The sequence below is a fragment of the Salarias fasciatus genome, unplaced genomic scaffold (genome assembly GCF_902148845.1).
Source record: "Salarias fasciatus unplaced genomic scaffold, fSalaFa1.1, whole genome shotgun sequence".
In the NCBI taxonomy this organism is placed as follows: domain Eukaryota; kingdom Metazoa; phylum Chordata; class Actinopteri; order Blenniiformes; family Blenniidae; genus Salarias; species Salarias fasciatus.
The window spans coordinates 40,994-59,613 of record NW_021941298.1 but is presented as its reverse complement, the minus strand read 5'-3'; the positions used below and the strand labels follow the sequence as shown (position 1 = coordinate 59,613).

The following is an 18,620-nucleotide window of genomic DNA, read 5'->3' as shown; positions in this document are numbered from 1 at the left end:
CTATGACAGACTAATTCCTCAGGCCATCAAAGATGAAGCTGCTTCTGGGTATGTCAAAACACAGTATCATATTATATTTATTATTATTATTATTATATTATTATGATGATGATGATGATGATGATGATGATGATTATTATTATCAAATCAAATTAAATCAGATTTATTTATATAGCACTTTTCATATTTATAAAAACAACGCAAAGTGCTGAACAGTAAAAGCAATCATACTATATCCCCTCTCTGCCTGAATTATTTCCAGCTATTTGAGAGAAAATAAATCTGCTATGTTGCTTTGAAGCACATGCTAAATCAAGTGGGATTGTTAATTTTAGCAGAGCACATAAACTCAGATGAGTTAACGAGTTAACACAGGGATGTAAATGACTTTAAATGCAGCAATAATCGACTACTAGATGGAGGCAAAGCGCCTCCGTCAGGTTCCAGTAGATATGTGTAGAAGACGCATTCATGAGATCTTTGAGGTAAATCTTTCTGTATTAGGAACCAAAGAGGTTTGAGGTGGATTTTCAACAGGAAGGATTGATGGGCTTCATGTTTGACGGCTGGGTTTGATGATATTATGCTTTTAGGACCTCTCTTGGAAATCTTAAGGGTCTATTCATTTATTCTATTCTTTATAATCACTGTGTAATAGTTAATATTTGCTTTTGCAGCAGGACATCCTCCACCTCTGAGACTGTGACAGTGAGAAGCAGCTCTATTAGGTGAGCTACTATATACTAAACAACCAGATCAAATCTCATCAGCCGTCATTTAATGGCTCCTCTACATGCAAACTGAATTCAGTGTTGTTCAAGGAGGTGTTGCTTCATTCAGTACTGTGTTAGTCGTGATTTTCTAAACTACAGTAATGGGCTTTCATCTTTAAAATACATGAATAAATATATTCATAATATCACGATCACTGTTGTCTTTACAGGGACGATGATGATCTGTACAACAGTCTCCGGACGAAATCCTCTGACTTCTCCTCTGAACAGGTCAGGAAAGTCTCACTATCATTTAAATGTCCTCTTACTCCCAGCATCTCAAACATCACAATGCGTTGTGACTTTTTCTTTTGACTCTTTGTTAGGAGAAAGCCCCACTGTGACTTCATCCACCATCCGCAGGTAAACAGCTCCACCTGAAGTCCCTCAGAAAGCTTCAGGTGGTTTCCAGCAGAACTGTTTGACTCCTCCTGCTTTAAAGTGTTGCTGCAAGGCTTTTAATTTCTCATCCTCTACACAGCTACAGCTCGTACACCGAGGACTCTCCTATCACCAGCACAACCTCCTACACCATCAGCACCAAGCCTGGGTAACCGTTTCTCTATCAGTATCCTACAACTTCCTCAGATGTGGCTGTGGTCTTACTCTCCTGTGTGCTGTGTGTTTGGACACTCAGGGATGAGTACAGCAGTGACAAAAACTACTCTTATTCCAGAAACAGCTCCAGGTCTGAATTGTACAATAAATAAGAAATATTGTAAATGTATTGTTTTTTTTTTTTTTTACAGTTATGATTACTCCAGCACCACGAGCCCCACTTCCTACACTTCAACAACATACAGGAGCAGCAGGTATCGCATCTTCTCATCTTCTGATTTCAACAGCAGAATGAGACTTGACGCGGCTGATCACGTTCTCCCTGCTGCACCAGGTCAGATGATAGTCTGTCGGACCCGATCTACTCAAAATCCTCCACCAGGAGTGTGTACTCATCTTCTGATAGGTAGGAGTTCTCAGTCGCGGCCGTCTCATTGCTGGAAACATCTGTGCTGCCAAAAAAACATGCAGAAACTGGACGTGCACAGTGGACTGCTTTGAGTAACACGCCAGAAACAGCTGTACAAGCAGAGGAGGAAAACACAGAATGACAGGAGGGTCTGGATCCCCTCCTCCCTAGAAAAACAGATAACAGATCGCCCCATGATTCTCCTGAAAACACTGGAGCGTCTTCAAATGATGCAGCAACATTTCACAGCATTTCACCACAAGAGAAATATGTGAACCTGCTCTGACTGATTAAGGAAAAGTCTAAAGATCATGACAGCGTCTTCAACAGTTTGATTGGAATATTTGAGTCGTTTCCATCTGGATGGTGAATCAGAAATTAGATTTAGATTGCTCTAATTTAGGTTGGATTGAATTCACTCTTCACATTGTAATAACACATGTGGTTTGACCCAGGACGCTGCTGGAGAAGGACCTGTGCACCACCTGCCGCAAGCCGTTCACCGGCGACGCCAAGATGGTGCTGGAGGACATCAACGTCAACTGCCACGCCTCCTGCTTCAAGGTGAGCATATCAGGACGTGTGGGTGGCGAGAGAAGGGTAAATATTGAAGTAAACACCTTGGGTTCTGTGTCTGAATATTTCTCAAACATTTTGGAACACGATATGTTAATGCCACACGTCCGTGTCCTCATGTGAGCGTCTTGCTTGTTCTGGCAGTGTGACGTGTGCAGCAGCACTCTGGGTCACCTGAAGGCCGGGGACAGCATGTGGGTCTACAGAGGCATGGTGCACTGCGAGAACTGCTTGAGGTCACCAGAGGTAAAACATGGAGTCTTCCCATTTTGAATGATCATCAATAAAAATCCAAAGAATAGTTTTTGATCATTTTCAATTCTCCTCCACAAACAGCAAAATGGCGTCACTGAGCCTCCACAGTGAAGAAGCAGAGTGCTGCTGATCCGTGTGCTTTGGGTTCTCGTGTTGTCGCAGTATAACAAGCAGGAAGATTTTTATCTGGGAGGTTTGACAAGTGACTTTTTTCCAATAACAAGCAGGACTGTGTAGCGCACAGAATACTTCATACTATATACACTGTACTGTTTCTATGTTTACCCCACAAGCTACCTTTACTGAAGTTTGCAGCTGTTTTTGGGGACTCTTGTGTGTAATGTGATAGTTAATACTGCAGTGAGGGCCGGGGGCTTTTTTTTTGTGCAATACTGAAGTCAATAAAGCATCTTAATCTGCAAAACAAATGAGTGTCATGAAAATAAATGACAATTCTGTGTACACTTTACATAAACATGGACACCTATGCATTTCTAGCATCTTTTAATTGCAGTTGATCTGCCAAATTTAATAAGAAAGGGTAAAAATAAAAAATGGAGGACAGTTTTGAACAGGTGCATTTTGTTTCTCTCACTCAGTGGCACATCTTCAATGTTTTATGTGTGTTCTTGGTAAATATTTTATTTCAACAGCAAATTTGTTTTGTATAAAGATTTAATCTATTTATCCTTTAAGCCACTTCATCCATCTCAGGTAGATGTGGCGCTGGATCCGATCCCAGCGGACAAACAGGGAAGTCACGGTACACTCAGGAGAAGTCTCCAGCCAGCAAAACACACACACACACACTCACGTGAATTTACAATTAAAGGCCATTTTTAGAGCAATCTATGATTCTCAAATGTATTTTTGGACTGTGAGAGGAAACTAGAGCAAAACTCACAGGGAAGCAAAACTCATGGTGAAAGGCCTAAATTTAGACGAATTATCTGAGATGACACAGAAAGAGTTTCATGTGAAGATAAATGAACATTGGTGACAATTTTGCACATAGGTAAGTTTGATTGTTAAAATATGTAAACAGTTTAAACTGTTCGTAACTGCTTCTATTGTGATTGTTTTTGAAAAAATCCCAGGCTTATTATGCATGCATGCTTGCGCGCGCAGGAAGTCCTCGGCAGTGGTGTGATGCGAGTTAAACTCCGTCTGCTGACCAATGAGAGAGAGGCTGTGCAGTCATCCAGCAGCAGCATCAGCGTGTGTGTGTGGGAGTGTGTGAGTGTGTGTGTGTGTGTGTGTGTGTGTGAGGCAGCAGCAGCAGCATTAGACGGGAGAATCTGGACCCCCTCTCTCAACTGAACAGGACCCTCTTGCGAGGCGGCTCGTGCGCTCTGCATCCCTCTCTCTCACGCGCCCCCATCCTCAATGAGCGGGTTCCCAGATGGAAGCAGAGGTGTTGAGCCCCCGGTGAGGATGGCGGACGTCAACGGCAACAATAAGATCAGCAGTGCCGAGCTGGAGGTGCTGAAGCTGCAGGAGCTCGTCCGGAAGCTGGAGAGGCAGAACGAACAATTGCGGACCCGAGCGAACGCGGTAAACAACCTCTCCGCGGGGCCTGCGCTCCATCTCCAGACCCCGCTGCTGCTGCGCGCCGCCGCCAGACACGACGCTCTCAGCCCCGCTCAGCCGCATCCCCTGCGGGGCCGCCGGAGGAGCCGATCGCCTATTTCCAGCCGAGCTCCGCGTCCCCCGACGCGGACGCGGAGGAGGACGGCGGCGCCGCTGGAGGAGGAGGAGGAGGAGGAGGAGGGGGAGCGACCGTCCTGGACGAGGTGGATGTTCTGGACCTGAGCGCCGTGCTGCCCATCGGAGAGCCCGAGAGCTGGTAACCCGCCCCGAACCCCTGATCCGCTGCTCATGTGTCTTCATGTTTATTTAGGGTTGAGGTGGTTCATGGCTTTACAGTCCCTGGTCCCTGGTCCCTTGTCTCCACAGGCCACAGCTCGCCACTTTAACACAACCCTCATGCTTCCCTTATTGATTATATCATTGACTGCAAAACTGAGTTCTTATTTTTCTCTTCTTTATAAAACCAGCTTTAAAAACAGACAAGCTTTGGACTTCCCAGCATGCACCATGCATGCAGCACAGGTACCCACTCAGGATGAAATTAGAAACAATAACCCCCCTCCTCCACCACCACCGACCATCCAGCCTGTGATCACACAGCCTGGCTTTGTGTGCAGTGTACTGCCCCAGGCTCAACTCCTCTGAAGCTGCTGACTTGAGGAGGCTCACACATCTGACACGCTGACTGCTGAACCGTTCCCACATCCGTGCATCCTGATGTGATGAGCTGGAAAAAAAATGTAGCACACCGCAGGATCCAGCGTGTGTGTGTTCATACTCCATTTAACATTATACCGCCTGACCCTGGAGTCGGTGTAACTCTGTGGCCTAGTTTCTGAAGCAGAAGTACAAGTCGCTTCAGTTCCCTGTGATTATTTTAATTGTAGGCACATTTTTCCTGTGAAAAATCCAGCTATTATAGAGAAAAAAAAATCTGAGTCAGGCTCCTTGAATTTTTCCATTTTGGGCTGCCAATAAAATGGAAATCACTTAACATTTTCTTTATAAAATGTTCGGAAATAAATAAATCTGACCATCATCGTATACCATGGTCGCACCAGATAAAGCCGACATAATCCAACTGAAGAACCATGCTTATAGCATATGAAAGAAGCAAACCCCTAACATCAAACTGACATATTTTATGTAACACACACTTACATTCACACCCACAGGTGATTATAGTCATCTTAACTTGAGGATTAATCTAAAACACATGTGTTTTGTGGTGTTGAGGGAAACTGTGGGAGGAAACCGGAGAAACCAGAGAAAGCCTCCACACAGGCAGATCATGTAAATTCCACTGTGACGTGACAGCACCAGGCTATAACCACCGTGTGGCAGATACCTTTAATTAAAGCACATTTATAACACAACAGGCGCCCAGTTTGTAGCAGTGATGACTGACATTCATTTAGTTGTGTCACTTGATTATTCTGGAGCATTCTCTTCAGCGCTCTGCTTGACTTCATTCTTTCTGTTCAGAATACTCTATCTAGATGCCTCTGTTTAGGAGATTTGTTGTTTCAACTTGTACTGTAGACTTGATTTTCATGGCAGATGCTCTCGAACCAGAACAGCTCACGTGTAACCTGGCAAAAGAAGCAAATCTTTACAGTTTGAAAGTTAACTATTCGCTTAAAACCGAATCACAATGGCGAACAAGTTATTGAAAAAGTGATGTTCTGATTATTAAGGATTGAAGTAGTGAAGTGATGAGCTGTTTCAGATTCAGTTTCACTGAACGTCACTGCTGGTGATGAAGCCTCGCCGCCTGATGCTTTTCTTTTCTGTGTGGCTCAAATGAAATGGCAGGAATTGGTTTTTGGATTTCATAAAGCTCGCTCAGCCATGGGTTATCAGTTGGCCTCACCTCAGATGAATTATGTGATTGCAATAAAACTCACCTCTTGAGAGGCGCAGCTGTTGCGGGTGGAGGTCGTTTTCTAAATAGATATGGCCGCCTTCGAGCTTATTGGACGTCACTCCCCTTGGTGAAATAACAACAGTGGCTCGTCTATAAAGGCGTCAGGGCCTAACGGTGAGTGATGCTGTGTGTTTCAGGTTATATGCGAATCCCAAAGCCAAGCTGCGGTGCGAGAGCGCCCTCAGCCCTCTGCAGTGGTGGCAGGTCCTGGACCACCCGGGGCCAGAGGTGGAGCTGGCCAGGATGACCCTCTGCCACAGACTGGACCAAGGTACGGCGTATCCGACGGCCGGATTAGCAGATTTTCATCTGCTGCCACATCTGGCTCTGTGCTGATGCTGACATGTGATCGTGAGCCTCAGCGCAGTTCACTCAAAGCGTCTGCACGTGCAACGGGATTTCAGCCCAACCGTGGGAGCTTTTCACCGCGGGCAGCTTTGGTTCTTCTGCTTAATTTGAGGTTGTTTCACTCAGGGTGTTTGTATGGCGGCTGCATTGAATGGACCCAGATTCACATGTGGTTTCTGTTCAGGTACATTTATTCCCTGGTGGTCTGAAGATGAAAGAAAGCAGTATTCATTTGAATGTTCACTGGATTGTTGTACGAAGAATGAAAATGTTTTTATCAGTTTGGCATTTTTACCCCCACCTCTATGTGAATGGGTCTTTAAAGGATTTTAACGTTTTAAAGTTAAATTTGTATTTAGAAAGGGTTGGAGAACTAGTTTGACGTCTTATGAGTAGTAATAATTAGTTTTCAGTTAAAAACATAGATAAAAAGATTGCACACATCCCACTAAAAGCTCTAAGAATCACTGCTGATTATGTGTTAATCTGAATGTCTAAAATGTACTTTATATTAAGCTGAAATAATGACTTTCTGATCGCAGTGTTGTCTTAAGCAGACTAATGTGTGTATGTGTCATAAATCCTCTTATCTAACTCGTGGGAGCAAAATGACTCGGCATGTTTTCCACATGTCTGAGTGGGTTTAATATGAAGTCCAGCATTCGGTGTTTTATATTCACATCACAGACGGAATAAGCTGCAGTATCTGCATGAAACATCAAAAACAGGACGAGTTACCAGCCTGCCGCTTCACTTTAACGTCTTCCACGCAGAAGACTGTCAGTGACATGACAGGTTCATCTGTATATCCAACGAATCTGTGGTTTCTGTCTGAAATGAGTCAGCGACTCTGCAGTCAGCCTCCTGTGAAACCTGTGAAATCCTCGGCGTTACTTCCTCTGCAGCTCGTCACATTTACAGCTCCTGTTTATCGGTAAATCTTCAAGCTTTAGAGAGTGGTTTGCCTGTCAGGGTATGCATTCTCACTAGCTGGGACGGGACCATGGTATTTCACTGCTGGACCCAGTTTCAGATCTTCTCCAGTCTTGAGCGTGCGTGGGGATACGGTTACCATGGAAACCATGCTTACATTAACTAGGCTTCGGAGGCAGACAAGTCCTCACTGCTCCGAAAAGCACGTAGAGAGACTCTTGTGCTGCGTGAGCGTGAGTCAAATGGCTGCATGAGTGTGTGCTTTCATGGAGAATTCACCGTCCTCCAGCGTCATGTCGTCCACGCGGATGTTTACCGGTGTGTGTGTGTGCATTTCAAGGTCCCCGTCTCTCTCTGAAGCTGTATTGAGCGAAGCCTGGCTCGCCTCCCCGGGGTCATGAATACCTCCTTGTGCCTCAGGTCCTGGAGTTGTTGCTCTAACTGGCTCTGAATGCTAGTCGTATCCATTAGTGCTTGAGCCTAATTGTGTCGGGAATGCCAAATGCTCCACTTTGTCAGGTGAGCGCCTCTCTGACTACCAATCAGCGGTTACACACCGGACACACATTAGGAAACCATGCAAAGTGTGCTCATTACTGAACTGCCTGTGGTAGAATTAAACTCATTAATACGAGTGTCCTCTCTAATAAGGGTTTAAAAGCCTGCGAGGTGCAGGGAGTTGTTGCAATTGTCATTTATTAATAAACAATGAAGCTGTTGGTTACAGCTGGAAAGACCTAATGTGAAATGCTATGATTAAAAATAACCTCCAAACCCCAAAGTAGACCACAGCAGACCCAGTTCCGTTTTTGGGAATGAGTTGTAGCCTACATGTTCAATCCCTGCTTATCCGAGATCCCTCCAAACACAGAGAGAAAATCTGTGCTTCGGCCCAATAAGCCGCTGCGTTGAGCTAAACCCCGTCTTACTGTATCAGCTGTGACCCATCAATACTGATCTGTAGAAGCGGATTAACATTTGGCCACGATGTGTGAAAATGTACAATCGCTGCCCTGCATGAGTGTTAAACGGAAAAGCAGTCCCGCTAACGTGTGCTTCAACCGTTCTTCTCTTCAGCCAAGCGGTGGCGAGGCGGCGTCTCGTTGTCCGTCCCTACAGCTGCATCGAGGGCCTGTCGTCCACCCTCAGCTGCCCCATCCTGCCTTACGCCAAACCTGCTGCACTACCCGAGCCCCCAGGTAACGGCGCCGCGCGCACGTCATCCCCCACAGCGCTACGTCTAAGCTAACATCTCAAGCTAACATCTGATATACGTCGTCAACCGTACGCTAATCTCTGTTGTGGCTGGTAATCCTATCAGATCTGGCTTTACTGTGACAAACTGACACGAGCTGCATTTTTAAGACATTGACATTGATGCTGGTGCCAAATTACAGCCACATGATGGTACCAGTTAGCCACTTCGGCGATGTACGTTTCACATTTTGCAGTCTGTTAAACCAAAAACATCTTTTCCTGGCAAAGTATTTTCTGAGCTCGCTCTGCCAGATAACCCAGATCCTGAAACACCCTGCTAGTTGACATTCACAGTCAGATTACAGCACTTTGTCGGGAAGAGATTAAAGAGTTGTACCATCTGACAGATGGTGATAAGCAATCTTTAACTCCACCAGGGAAAAGCTTCTTCTGTCTGTTCATCCATATTTCACATCAACACAAACAGCAGTAGTAGGTAGGAAGTGGAGGTCGGTCCTCACTGTGCTTTGCTCTGTATGTCTCCTTCAAAGCCGTCTTGCCGTCATCCAGCCAGTCCTTCCTCCAGTCGACCCCCGCCCTCAGAGCCAGCTGCAGCCTCACCGACAGAGCGCCCACCTTCCTGTCCAACTCCACCCTCCACAGTAAGACGCCTCTCTGACCTGACGGCGGTTTTTATTAAGTCTGCACCTTTTTTTTAAAAGACTTCAATGTGCTAAAGCTCAGTGACCGTGATCGTCTTCTGGCTGCTCCCTTTTGGTGTCGCCACAGCAAATCCTGATCTGCTCGATTTGGCACGAGTTTTACTTCCTCTAGAAGGAAACCTCACAGAGATTTGGGAGCAGAGGGATTCAATCCCTCCCATCACATGTCTGCTGTTTTAGGCCAGCGGTTCTGACAGTGTTCCAATCCCAAGGTTTGAGGTTAAACCCCCAATCTCATCCCGTCAGTGTATCAAAGTGTCAGTGAATCCCCGGTTTTCCCTGTGGTGTGTGAAGATGTCATGTAACTCTCAGGCTGAACCCTCTCACCCCTCGCTCGCTTCCCCACTTCGCTTCAAAGCGTGTGTTTCTCCTTCAGAGGGCCGGCGCCATGCGGCCATCACCCCCCAGTCTTCCGTGGACAGCGAGGCGGGCGTGTCGGAGCTGGAGGACGACTCCATCTCCATGAGCTACAAGCTGCAGGACATGACGGACGTGGAGGTCATGGCACGACTTCAGGAGGAGAGTGAGTCACTACTCCAAATCGTGATATCGGAACTGTTTGTTGAATTCATAGTTATCATTTATTGACACATTAAAACCATGTCTTAATGCTGATACTGTGGTTATAATCATGCTTTAGTTTATATATTCATGGTAGAAAATGAGATGCATCTCCCTCTGGAGAGACTGAAATGAATTACGTGTTGAAATTGATATAAATGGCTAAAAATAAAGTCAGTGTTTGACCTCTGTAGAGCCGGACTCGAGCAGACGAGCATATCGTACCGTACTGTAGTTGTTAAATTATGCAGAACATTTCAGAAAAATGTCCGAGTATCGGTGGAGTCTGGTGAATAATGGATGAGCGGCTCCTTCAGAGGGAGATTCATGGTGGAGCTGCAGGAGGTTCAGGTCTTGTGGGTTTTTGATCCCCCCCGCCGCAGGTCTACGACAGGACTACGCCTCTACCTCAGCCACAGCCAGCCGCCGCAGCTCCAGCTTCTCCCTGCACTCCCTCCGCCGCAGCGAGATGGACCTGGAGGAGGAGGACGAGGAGGACGAGGGCTACGACCAGCTGCCGCCCCCCAGCCCCGGCTCTTCCGGACGGGCTCCATGCAGCGGGCCGGCCTGCCGCACTCACACACCTTCTCCAGTATCAGAGACTGTCGGCGCAGCTCCAACACCCTCAGTTTTCTCTCAGTGGACTCTCGCAGTACTGTGGGCCCTCCAGCCTCATCTCAGACACACACGGCGTACAGGAACAGCACAGGTGAGTGGGCAATCGATTCACCGCCCTTTTGCAAGTGTACATTACATCAAGCGTACAATACAGTAGTCCCAAGAGCCAGAATAGTTCCAGTGGCTCTGAGTTTAGAAATCCCACCACTTCCAGAGCTCCGCCCACTTCTGGACATACACACACTCATCTTTACATTTAGATTTTCCTGCACTTTTTCCCACTAAATGTTTGACCCAAGCTTAAACTTAATATTTACCAGGCCAAAAAAAAAAAAAATCACATGAAGAGAGAACTTATTAGAGTGCCTTATATGTTACTTTTGCTTTGTAGCATTTCAAATTTCAACATAATTGAAGATTTTTCTCAAAGCTTTCCTCATTTTAGCTCAATAAGGGCTCATTAAAAGGAGATGTTTGGATTTTTAAATGTAATAGTAATCTTACATTACATTAAAATTGTCTGTGTTGGTGGGCATGGCCGTGCCCTGTTTCCCAGCACAGCATTGATTAAATAAAACAGTAGGTGTTACTTTGCTTTGAATAGTCATTGTAAAAACATAGAGACACATTTCAGGCAAAGATCAATGACTTAATTGAATCTTACATTTCTCAAAAGGACAAGTATTACCTTAACTGTTGTAAGTGAAAGACTTGTAACGCTCGAGCCTGACGCCTGAACTGCTGACCTGATTTGTTCATATTGTTGCGTAGACAAGCTCCGGAGAAGCATGCCCAACCTGATCCGAGCTCCCAGCATGCCTAGCGTTCCCAGTATGCCTTGCCTGGCTTCCCCTGTCAACCCGCCCTCCCACGGCCCCTCTCCCTGCCAGCGATGCCCTCCCTGCGGAGCAGCCAGAGCTTTGACTCATCCAATGGGCTTGCACGGCTCCAGTCCTCCAGTAAGAATCTTGTGTTTATGAATAAATCAGTCGGAGCTCCGTTATTCGTTCATGAATTAACGACTGAATGTGCGTCGTCGTTTGTCTGAAGGCGCACCTGCTTCAAACGCAGTGATTGCATGATGATCAACCTCAATATTTCCCCGCAGTTCCTTCCCCGGGTCAACTCAGCCAGCGGGTCCAGAGCGTGGGGAACTTCCCGACGACGACCCGACACCCCCTGAAGGCCACGGCGTACGTGAGCCCCACGGTGCAGCAGAGCCCCGCTCCAGCCCGCTGTCCACCTCCGCCAGCCTGCACTCCATCCCCAGCAGCGCCGCCCTGTCTCAGCCCCTGAAGCCCAGCGGCAGCCTGCTGCCGCAGGCCCTGAAGGCCGGCGCCACCGGCCCGTCCGCCATCCCCCGCAGCTCCCTGCCCCGCCCCGCCTCCTTCGTGGGAACGAGCGCGGTTCCACGGGCGAGTAAAATCACCCAGCCCACACGCAGGTACGTCCGAGTTCTCCCTTCACCCGACGGAGATCCAGACATGAGCAAAATGGGATTTTCTTGTTTTTCCCTGCAGTTTGTTGACTCCCCAAAAAGCCTGGCTGCCATGAGCGCCCTGCGCGACAGCAGCTGGAAAGACGGCTGCTTCTGACCCAAATAAAGGGACGTTTTCCAAGTGCACAGGGTAAACCCGTCACGGCGCCCAGCCTCTTCCACTTGTTGCTGTGTGTGCTGACAGTCCCTGGTCTCGGGCAGTGATCCAAGCAGAAGCGACTGTTAGAATGAACGAAGAGCACGACTGTTCACCGGAGGAACGGAGGAGAAGACTGGTGACGCTTCACAGGTCCAGCAGGCTGGATCCTCACCTCGCCGCTCCTCCCTGCACAGATCCACACACCATGAACCGGCCAGGCAATACTCCGATCATCAGTGGTTAAATGTGAAACGGATCTCCTTTCAATGTGGTTTTCGGTTTGTCATTGTGTATAGTTAATACAGATGGAAAGAAAAATGAACAGCCCACGCTTTTGTACATGCTTTTAATGATTTCTTATAACTGATTTTGAAACCTTTTCTGTCAGAGTTTGGTGTCAGAAATTAAGTTGAACCTGAAAATTTGAATTCAGTTTTTTTTTTTTTTCTGTGCCTGGTAAAAAAGAAAAGAAAGTGTAATCCCTATTAGTTTTATTTATTGGCTGGACCTTACAGCACTTTGAATCAAGATTATTTTGAACAGAGATGATTTGCTGTGGCATTCATTAACGTCAGTGCTCTCACTCTGGCTCGTTTGGATTTGTTTACATGAGGTTTTTGATGTTCTTTGATAAATAATCGCTGCATTGATATTGCACATCGAGTCCTGACGCTTTTTATGGAAGATGAGAAGTTAACAAGGAGATGACTTTTTAAAGTGAATAAAAGCATTTCAACACAAACTTACTGTGTCCTTTTTTAACATCTTACAACTGTTGATATAAATAGAAGACACTGCAGGAAACTGTTACGAATAAAGACTTTCACTGTCTGCTGTGTATGGTAATAACTTTAATCCAATTTCCTGGCCAGTCATTTGTATATTTAAATCGACTTCATTTATACGGCTCATTTTCACTGTCTAGAGGCATACACACACACACGACCTCACCTCCATCAGGAGCAATTTGAGTTTCAGTGTCTCGATTAAAGACACGTAAACAAATGGAGAAATTAAAACATTTAATTGAGTTATGAACCTGGAAATTGGAATAAGATGCACTCTTCTCATCTGACCCACAACTGCTCCTTGAAGTGGTTAAAATGTTCTTGTAATCTAACTAAATACAGTTTGCACGTTTTCCCTGTGCAGGGAACGAGATGAAGGTAAAAACTCAAAGATAGTTGAATCATACATCGTTGCTTTCAAACCAGTCAACACATAGCTTCAGTTTCTGATGATAACCAGAAATTTCCGACTTTTCACAAAAATATGTGACTTCCAGATCATTCTGATTTGTTTACATGGTAGTAAGATGAAGAATTGAAGCTCACACTTGCCACCTCCCCAAGAGTGGGACTGAAGTGACTAATGTTTAACAAGACAGCGTGTTGATGTTGGATCTCCCCAGTAACACTCAAACCACACTCACTGCTGTGCTGTACCTTAGAGTAAACAACAGAAAGCCTGCTTGCACTATCACTGTATTTTTTTTCATATTTATTTCATAATCAGTTCACACAACTGAAGACAAAACCTTCAAGTGTTACATTCGATAATTTGGGGGGTTTTTTCATCATGCCCAACAAAGCTCAAGAGGTATGTGTGACTGTTTACATTTCAATTTCAGTGCACTGTTTGCACCCAAAGCCACAGCTTGATTAAAGAAAAGAAATGATTTGGTCATTTGTTTGTTTTTAGGATGCTGTAATCAACCTGAAGACTCTGCAGGAGATCTCCAAGCAGCTTGGTTTCGAATGGACGGTTCTGGCGTATGAGCTTGGCTTCAGCAGAGCGGAGATCGGACGCTTCCACACCACATCTACAGAAAACCACTCAGGCCAGGACCATGCTGGAAAGCTGGTACAATTATGTGTGTTATCTAGCGTCTGTAGCTGTGTTTTATAGTTGATGTAGTGACTGGCATAGTGTTTCCATTTTGTTTGTTTGAATCCTGCAAAAATGATGCTATTTAAAAAGTTTTATACTTTAAGAACATTAGTTTTTTTGTGATTTGCAGTGACTGTTAGGTTGGTTGCTCCTCACATTTTCCTCATTGTTTTTTGCAGGTATGAGAAGTCATGGGACAAACACAACAAGACCAAACTGCTGCAAGACGGACTAGAACGAGTAGGAAGACGTGACCTCGCTGAGAGACTTCGCTGCCTCCACTGGGGCCACCAGAAACTGAGCCGAAGGGTGGAACTTCCCTCTGCATTTCCTTTCCTCATCACAGTCCACAAGACTATCCACAACCAAGACGCATTACGCAAAATCAATGACCTCAATCGAAGATTTACTTGAAAATGTAAAATGGTTGTCGTTAAGTTGTATGCCTGTGTCCCTTTGGTTTTGTAAGTAATTAAAGCTTTGGAGTACAGAGAAATGTCAAACTTTGATTTTTCTGCTTATCTACAGAAGACAATTAAGGCCAATTTTGTAGTCTATAAGTCAGAATTCTGACTTCATTCTGTGATTCTGAATCACAATTCAAACACTTTTTAGGTAACCCCAATCCTCTTCTGCAATTGAAATAACGCTCACTTTACTATTTTTGTCACAACTAAAATGTAAACGTGGAATCAATTTAAATGTGTTTATGGTTTTCTAAAATTCCAAATTTATTATGTCTTTTATTGAGTAATCCAAAAGATTTACAAATAACTTTTAAATCTGAAGAAAAAAAAGTGTCTTTTAATAAGGATAGGTTTTTATGAATAAATCCACCATAAAACATTGAAAATCAATGAGTCACTGAGCCTTGAATACATATTTGTAATTTTGGTGTTTTTACTTCTGATCATCCTTTATAAAAGTGAAACAAGCCTGACATTGTTTTAAATGTATTTTATGTAGCTATCTTCCTAAAAATAATAAAAACATCAAGTTTACATTGAGGTCATCGGTGCTGCTCAACCAAACTTGAATTGACCTACATATTAACCAATCACACACTCAGAACGCTGACAATCAAGGTTGTATGATCTTGCAGTCTGTCACAACGGAAATCAAACAAAACTGCCTTCGGAATAAGAGATTAACTTTTATTTAGACAACTTTTAGTAACACAATGTCTACTTTTTTGTAATAACTGTCAAACATAATTAATATGTTGTGAAATTGCTAGCATAATTCGATTCAGCAAATTAAGCACCAACGTTTTGTGAGGTTGCTTTTTATTTTGTAGAGTCCTTCCGGAAGTCGTAGTACCAGCCCTGGAGGAGCTGACACTTTTATCTCTTCAGAGTGATGTCTGCTGTCTTCAGCTGAAACATATCAAAACAACCATAAGAAAACATTTTTCGACCCGCTGCTGCCGTCGCGGAGACTCTGCATTTGGTTTGTATGTTTTTTGTGATGTGAACGCGACACTGCGGTCATCTGGAGACAGAAATATGTCGGTGTTAGACACTCAGCGCCCGCTCAGCCGATAGATCTGTGATATTTATCCTCGACATATGCGGGATTTTCACGCCGCGACATTTGTGTCATTACCAGCGCGAAGACCCTCCGTCTCCCGGGACTATGTTGACCGCATGACGCGCTCTTTCCCGGGACCTGCGCCGACGTGAAATAGCGAAACCTTGGCGGCCGGAGGTGAAGCGATGGCTTCGGCGTTGAGTTGCTTCAGCGGTCCGGAGGTGCTGGAGGACTCGAGTCACGCCCGGAGCCTGGTGAACGAGCTCCGGGCGCTGTACGACTGCCGGCTGCTCGGGGACGTGACCATCGGAGTGGAGTGTGAGGAGGAGTCCCTGGAGCCCAGGGGCGACATCGCTCAGCTGTTCCTGTGCAGCCGCAACGTGCTCGCCGCCGCCAGCCCCTACTTCAAGAGCATGTTCACCGGGGGCCTGAACGAGAGCATGCGGGACAGGGTGGTCATCCGCGGGGTGGACTCCGAATCCATGTCTGTCATCATCGATTACTGCTACACGGGCAGGGTGACCATCACGGAAGGGAACGTCCAGAGGCTGTACGCAGCGGCCAACATGCTGCAGCTGGAGTACATCAGGAAGGCTTGTTCCAGTTTCATGACGAGGAGGCTGGACCTCTCCAACTGCGTGGGGATCCTGAAGTTTGCAGACACCTACGATAATCCCGAACTGAAGGAGAACGCGCAAGCTTTCATAGCCAGGAACTTCAGCCAGGTGTGTAACGGAGACGAGCTGTGTGAGCTGGACCTTGTGCAGCTGAAGGAGCTGCTGTCTCTGGACACTTTGGATGTGGACTGTGAAAAGAAGGTGTGTTCTGCTGCCCTGCAGTGGATAGAGGCCAACGCGCCACAGAAGAAGGAGGATGCACTACAAGCGCTTAAGTGTGTGCGCTGGAACTTGTTTACAGAGAAGGACAAGTGTTATCTGGAGAGCCTCATGGCGCGACCTTTAATTGAGAAGTATCTGGCATCATTTTTTAACAGGTCTCCAGAGGATGGCTGTGGGATGCCTGCGACTCTGGATGTACCGAAGCACAGGATCGGCGTGAGTGCCAAAGAAATGATTCTCTTCTTTGGCCTGCCCAATGACAACATCATGTGCTGCGACCCATACTCAGAGGATCTGTACTTCATGGCTCCTCCTTTAGAAGATCTCAGTAATCAGGACTACAAACGCTCCACTATGGAGTCCTTAATCGCCTGCGCCACGCCTGAAAACAACCTGTACCTGGCCTCCCACCTCTCTAAACACTTCTGGCTGTACAACCCTGTGCTCAACAGCTGGCAGGAGTTGGCAGAGAGGCCTCTGGGGCGGATACACTCCGGGATGGGCTACCTCAATGGACATGTGTACCTGTTGGGAGGAAGAAATCCAGTGACGGATGCCAGACTGAAGGAGGTGGAGTGTTACAGCGTCCAGAGGAACCAGTGGACGTTTGTGGCCCCTCTACCTCACTCTTTAGGTAAAATGCAGGTGGTGGCTCTGAATGACCATTTATATGTAGTGAACAAAAGGAGGATGCTGTGCTACGATCCCAAGAGGAACCGCTGGCGCCACTGCGGCTCGCTCAGGAGAGACAAGCTGCACAAGGCCTGTGTGTTTCAAGAGCAGATCATCTGTGTGTGCGACATCCCTGTGGTGAAGGCCTACAGCCCCACCAGGGGTGAGTGGAAGAGGCTGGGGGATATCCCCATCGACAGTCGGGCTCTGAATTACCAGGTGATCCAGCACAACGGCAAGCTGCTGCTTCTCACCCAGACGTTACTGCAGCACAACAAAAACCGAGTCCTCATCCACGAGTACGACCCGGCCAGGGACACGTGGAAGAACGTCATGGCGGTGTACGTGTCCACTCTGGGGCCCGTGTGCGTTTCCACACGCGTGTACCCGGTGTGTTTGGGCTCCGCTCACAGCTTCTCCACGGAGGAGGACGACGACAGCGGCTCCAGTGCCGACTGGGACTTTGATGGGCTGACGGATGCGGATTCGGACTCCGGCAGCTCAAGCTCTTTCTCAGATGAGAACTGGTAGTGAAATACGTTTCTGTGTCAAAGGACAGTGAGCATTTAATGGATTTTTACAGGGTGCTTTTGTCTGCCAGGAGAGGTCACAGAATCAACAAACTCTCGAAGTAGCCATCTATAATTAAAGCACAAGGGCAGATATCTGCTATTTCACCTTCATATTTAGAAAATAAGAAAAGACAGATTTGAATCGTCTCAGATCCAGGAGTAACAGCGCAAGTATTTTACCAGATATTCAGAAAAAAAAAAATCAGCTGACTAGCATGAGATGAGATGACTTTTTTTATAACCTGGCAGCTGTTACATGGAAATCTGAGGAATTCTAGTTACACAACCAAAAAGAGCCAAAGCATGTGCTAGTGTTGATGAAGGTTCTTCAGTGTTCAGCATAATGATGAGGCACGGATGAAGTATTATCATGCTATGAAATCCGAAGAAGTTCTCTATTAAAGATGAACAAACGTGGGGGAAAAAACATTAGAAGCTGCTGCATCATGAAAATCTCCCTCTTGAGTCAGTGTTTACCGAGAAGGATCGTGCACTTCCCACAATCGGTGATTCCTCCAATGAGCTCTTAAAGAGTCGATGCATGAAATCAGAAAAACGTCTCTCACTTTCACAGCAGAGACATTTTGCCACAGGAGATACTAACCAGATAATTAATTGCCGTGGTTCTTTGCAATAAATGCCGGAACTGAGCCATTAATAACGTTATTGAGCCCACCTGTGCTTCTCCTGCTTTGACGAGACACATTTCTGCTTTGAATCTCATTCAGCTTTGTGTCGTTTATGTGCAGTAATGTTTGCAAACGGCCGTTCGTGTGTTTTCATCCGATGCTTTCTGCTTCATGAGCGTCCACACATAATGCACACACCCCTAACCCAAGCTCAAAGCAACAAAAAATACTTGTGAACATGCCCCAGAGATCATTCAGGGGTTCCATTATCGCTTTAAAGGTTGGTATTTTTGATTATGGAGACATTGTGTGTGTGAAATTTAATATTAAGCTTGAATAAATGGACACACCTGTTTAACACCGGTGTGTATTTGTGACTGGGGA

The 18,620-nt window shown here is 46.0% G+C and overlaps 3 protein-coding genes, 1 long non-coding RNA gene and 1 pseudogene across 5 annotated transcripts; all 5 read left to right on the top strand.

Annotated features, from left to right (window-relative positions):
* On the top strand, window positions 1–997 carry LOC115384754 (uncharacterized). The gene is made up of 3 exons (XR_003930953.1): window positions 1–48; window positions 678–728; window positions 944–997. It is a non-coding gene; the product is annotated as an uncharacterized LOC115384754 (long non-coding RNA).
* Window positions 998–1,064: 67 nt separating this feature from the next.
* Window positions 1,065–3,020, top strand: LOC115384760 (sciellin-like). Its single transcript, XM_030086994.1, has 8 exons — window positions 1,065–1,068; window positions 1,100–1,136; window positions 1,255–1,323; window positions 1,523–1,585; window positions 1,666–1,737; window positions 2,196–2,304; window positions 2,461–2,562; window positions 2,653–3,020. Exons 1-8 carry the CDS (start codon window positions 1,065–1,067, stop codon window positions 2,680–2,682), a joined length of 486 nt encoding a protein of 161 aa, XP_029942854.1. The 3' UTR covers window positions 2,683–3,020.
* Window positions 3,021–3,973: 953 nt separating this feature from the next.
* On the top strand, window positions 3,974–12,197 carry LOC115384757 (SLAIN motif-containing protein 1-like). Its single transcript, XM_030086991.1, is given in 17 exon segments — window positions 3,974–4,000; window positions 4,003–4,219; window positions 4,222–4,417; window positions 6,226–6,359; window positions 8,447–8,472; window positions 8,475–8,568; window positions 9,118–9,228; window positions 9,665–9,811; window positions 10,233–10,373; window positions 10,376–10,465; window positions 10,468–10,537; window positions 10,539–10,558; window positions 11,239–11,343; window positions 11,346–11,426; window positions 11,576–11,689; window positions 11,692–11,915; window positions 11,988–12,197. Coding segments are annotated over 17 exon segments (1,872 nt in total). The 3' UTR covers window positions 12,063–12,197.
* Window positions 12,198–13,668: 1,471 nt separating this feature from the next.
* Window positions 13,669–14,408, top strand: LOC115384755 (p53-induced death domain-containing protein 1-like; annotated as a pseudogene).
* Window positions 14,409–15,324: 916 nt separating this feature from the next.
* LOC115384756 (kelch repeat and BTB domain-containing protein 7-like) lies at window positions 15,325–17,719 on the top strand. Of its 2 annotated transcripts, none has more exons than XM_030086989.1 (2): window positions 15,325–15,447; window positions 15,603–17,719. In XM_030086989.1, exon 2 carries the CDS (start codon window positions 15,710–15,712, stop codon window positions 17,564–17,566), a length of 1,857 nt encoding a protein of 618 aa, XP_029942849.1. In that variant the 5' UTR covers window positions 15,325–15,447; window positions 15,603–15,709; the 3' UTR covers window positions 17,567–17,719. The 2 variants fall into 2 exon arrangements, with proteins under 2 accessions (XP_029942849.1, XP_029942850.1); XM_030086990.1 differs by having other exon boundaries at window positions 15,425–15,443.
* Window positions 17,720–18,620: the final 901 nt, after the last annotated feature.

Excerpts from the sequence above, each read along its gene's own strand:
- LOC115384760 (XM_030086994.1), top strand. Across the intron at positions 1,137-1,254 it reads ACTTCATCCACCATCCGCAG|CTACAGCTCGTACACCGAGG; the intron begins GTAAACAGCTCC and ends TCCTCTACACAG. Across the intron at positions 1,738-2,195 it reads GTGTACTCATCTTCTGATAG|GACGCTGCTGGAGAAGGACC; the intron begins GTAGGAGTTCTC and ends GGTTTGACCCAG.
- LOC115384756 (XM_030086989.1), top strand. The coding sequence starts at position 15,710 with ATGGCTTCGGCGTTGAGTTGCTTCAGCGGTCCGGAGGTGCTGGAGGAC.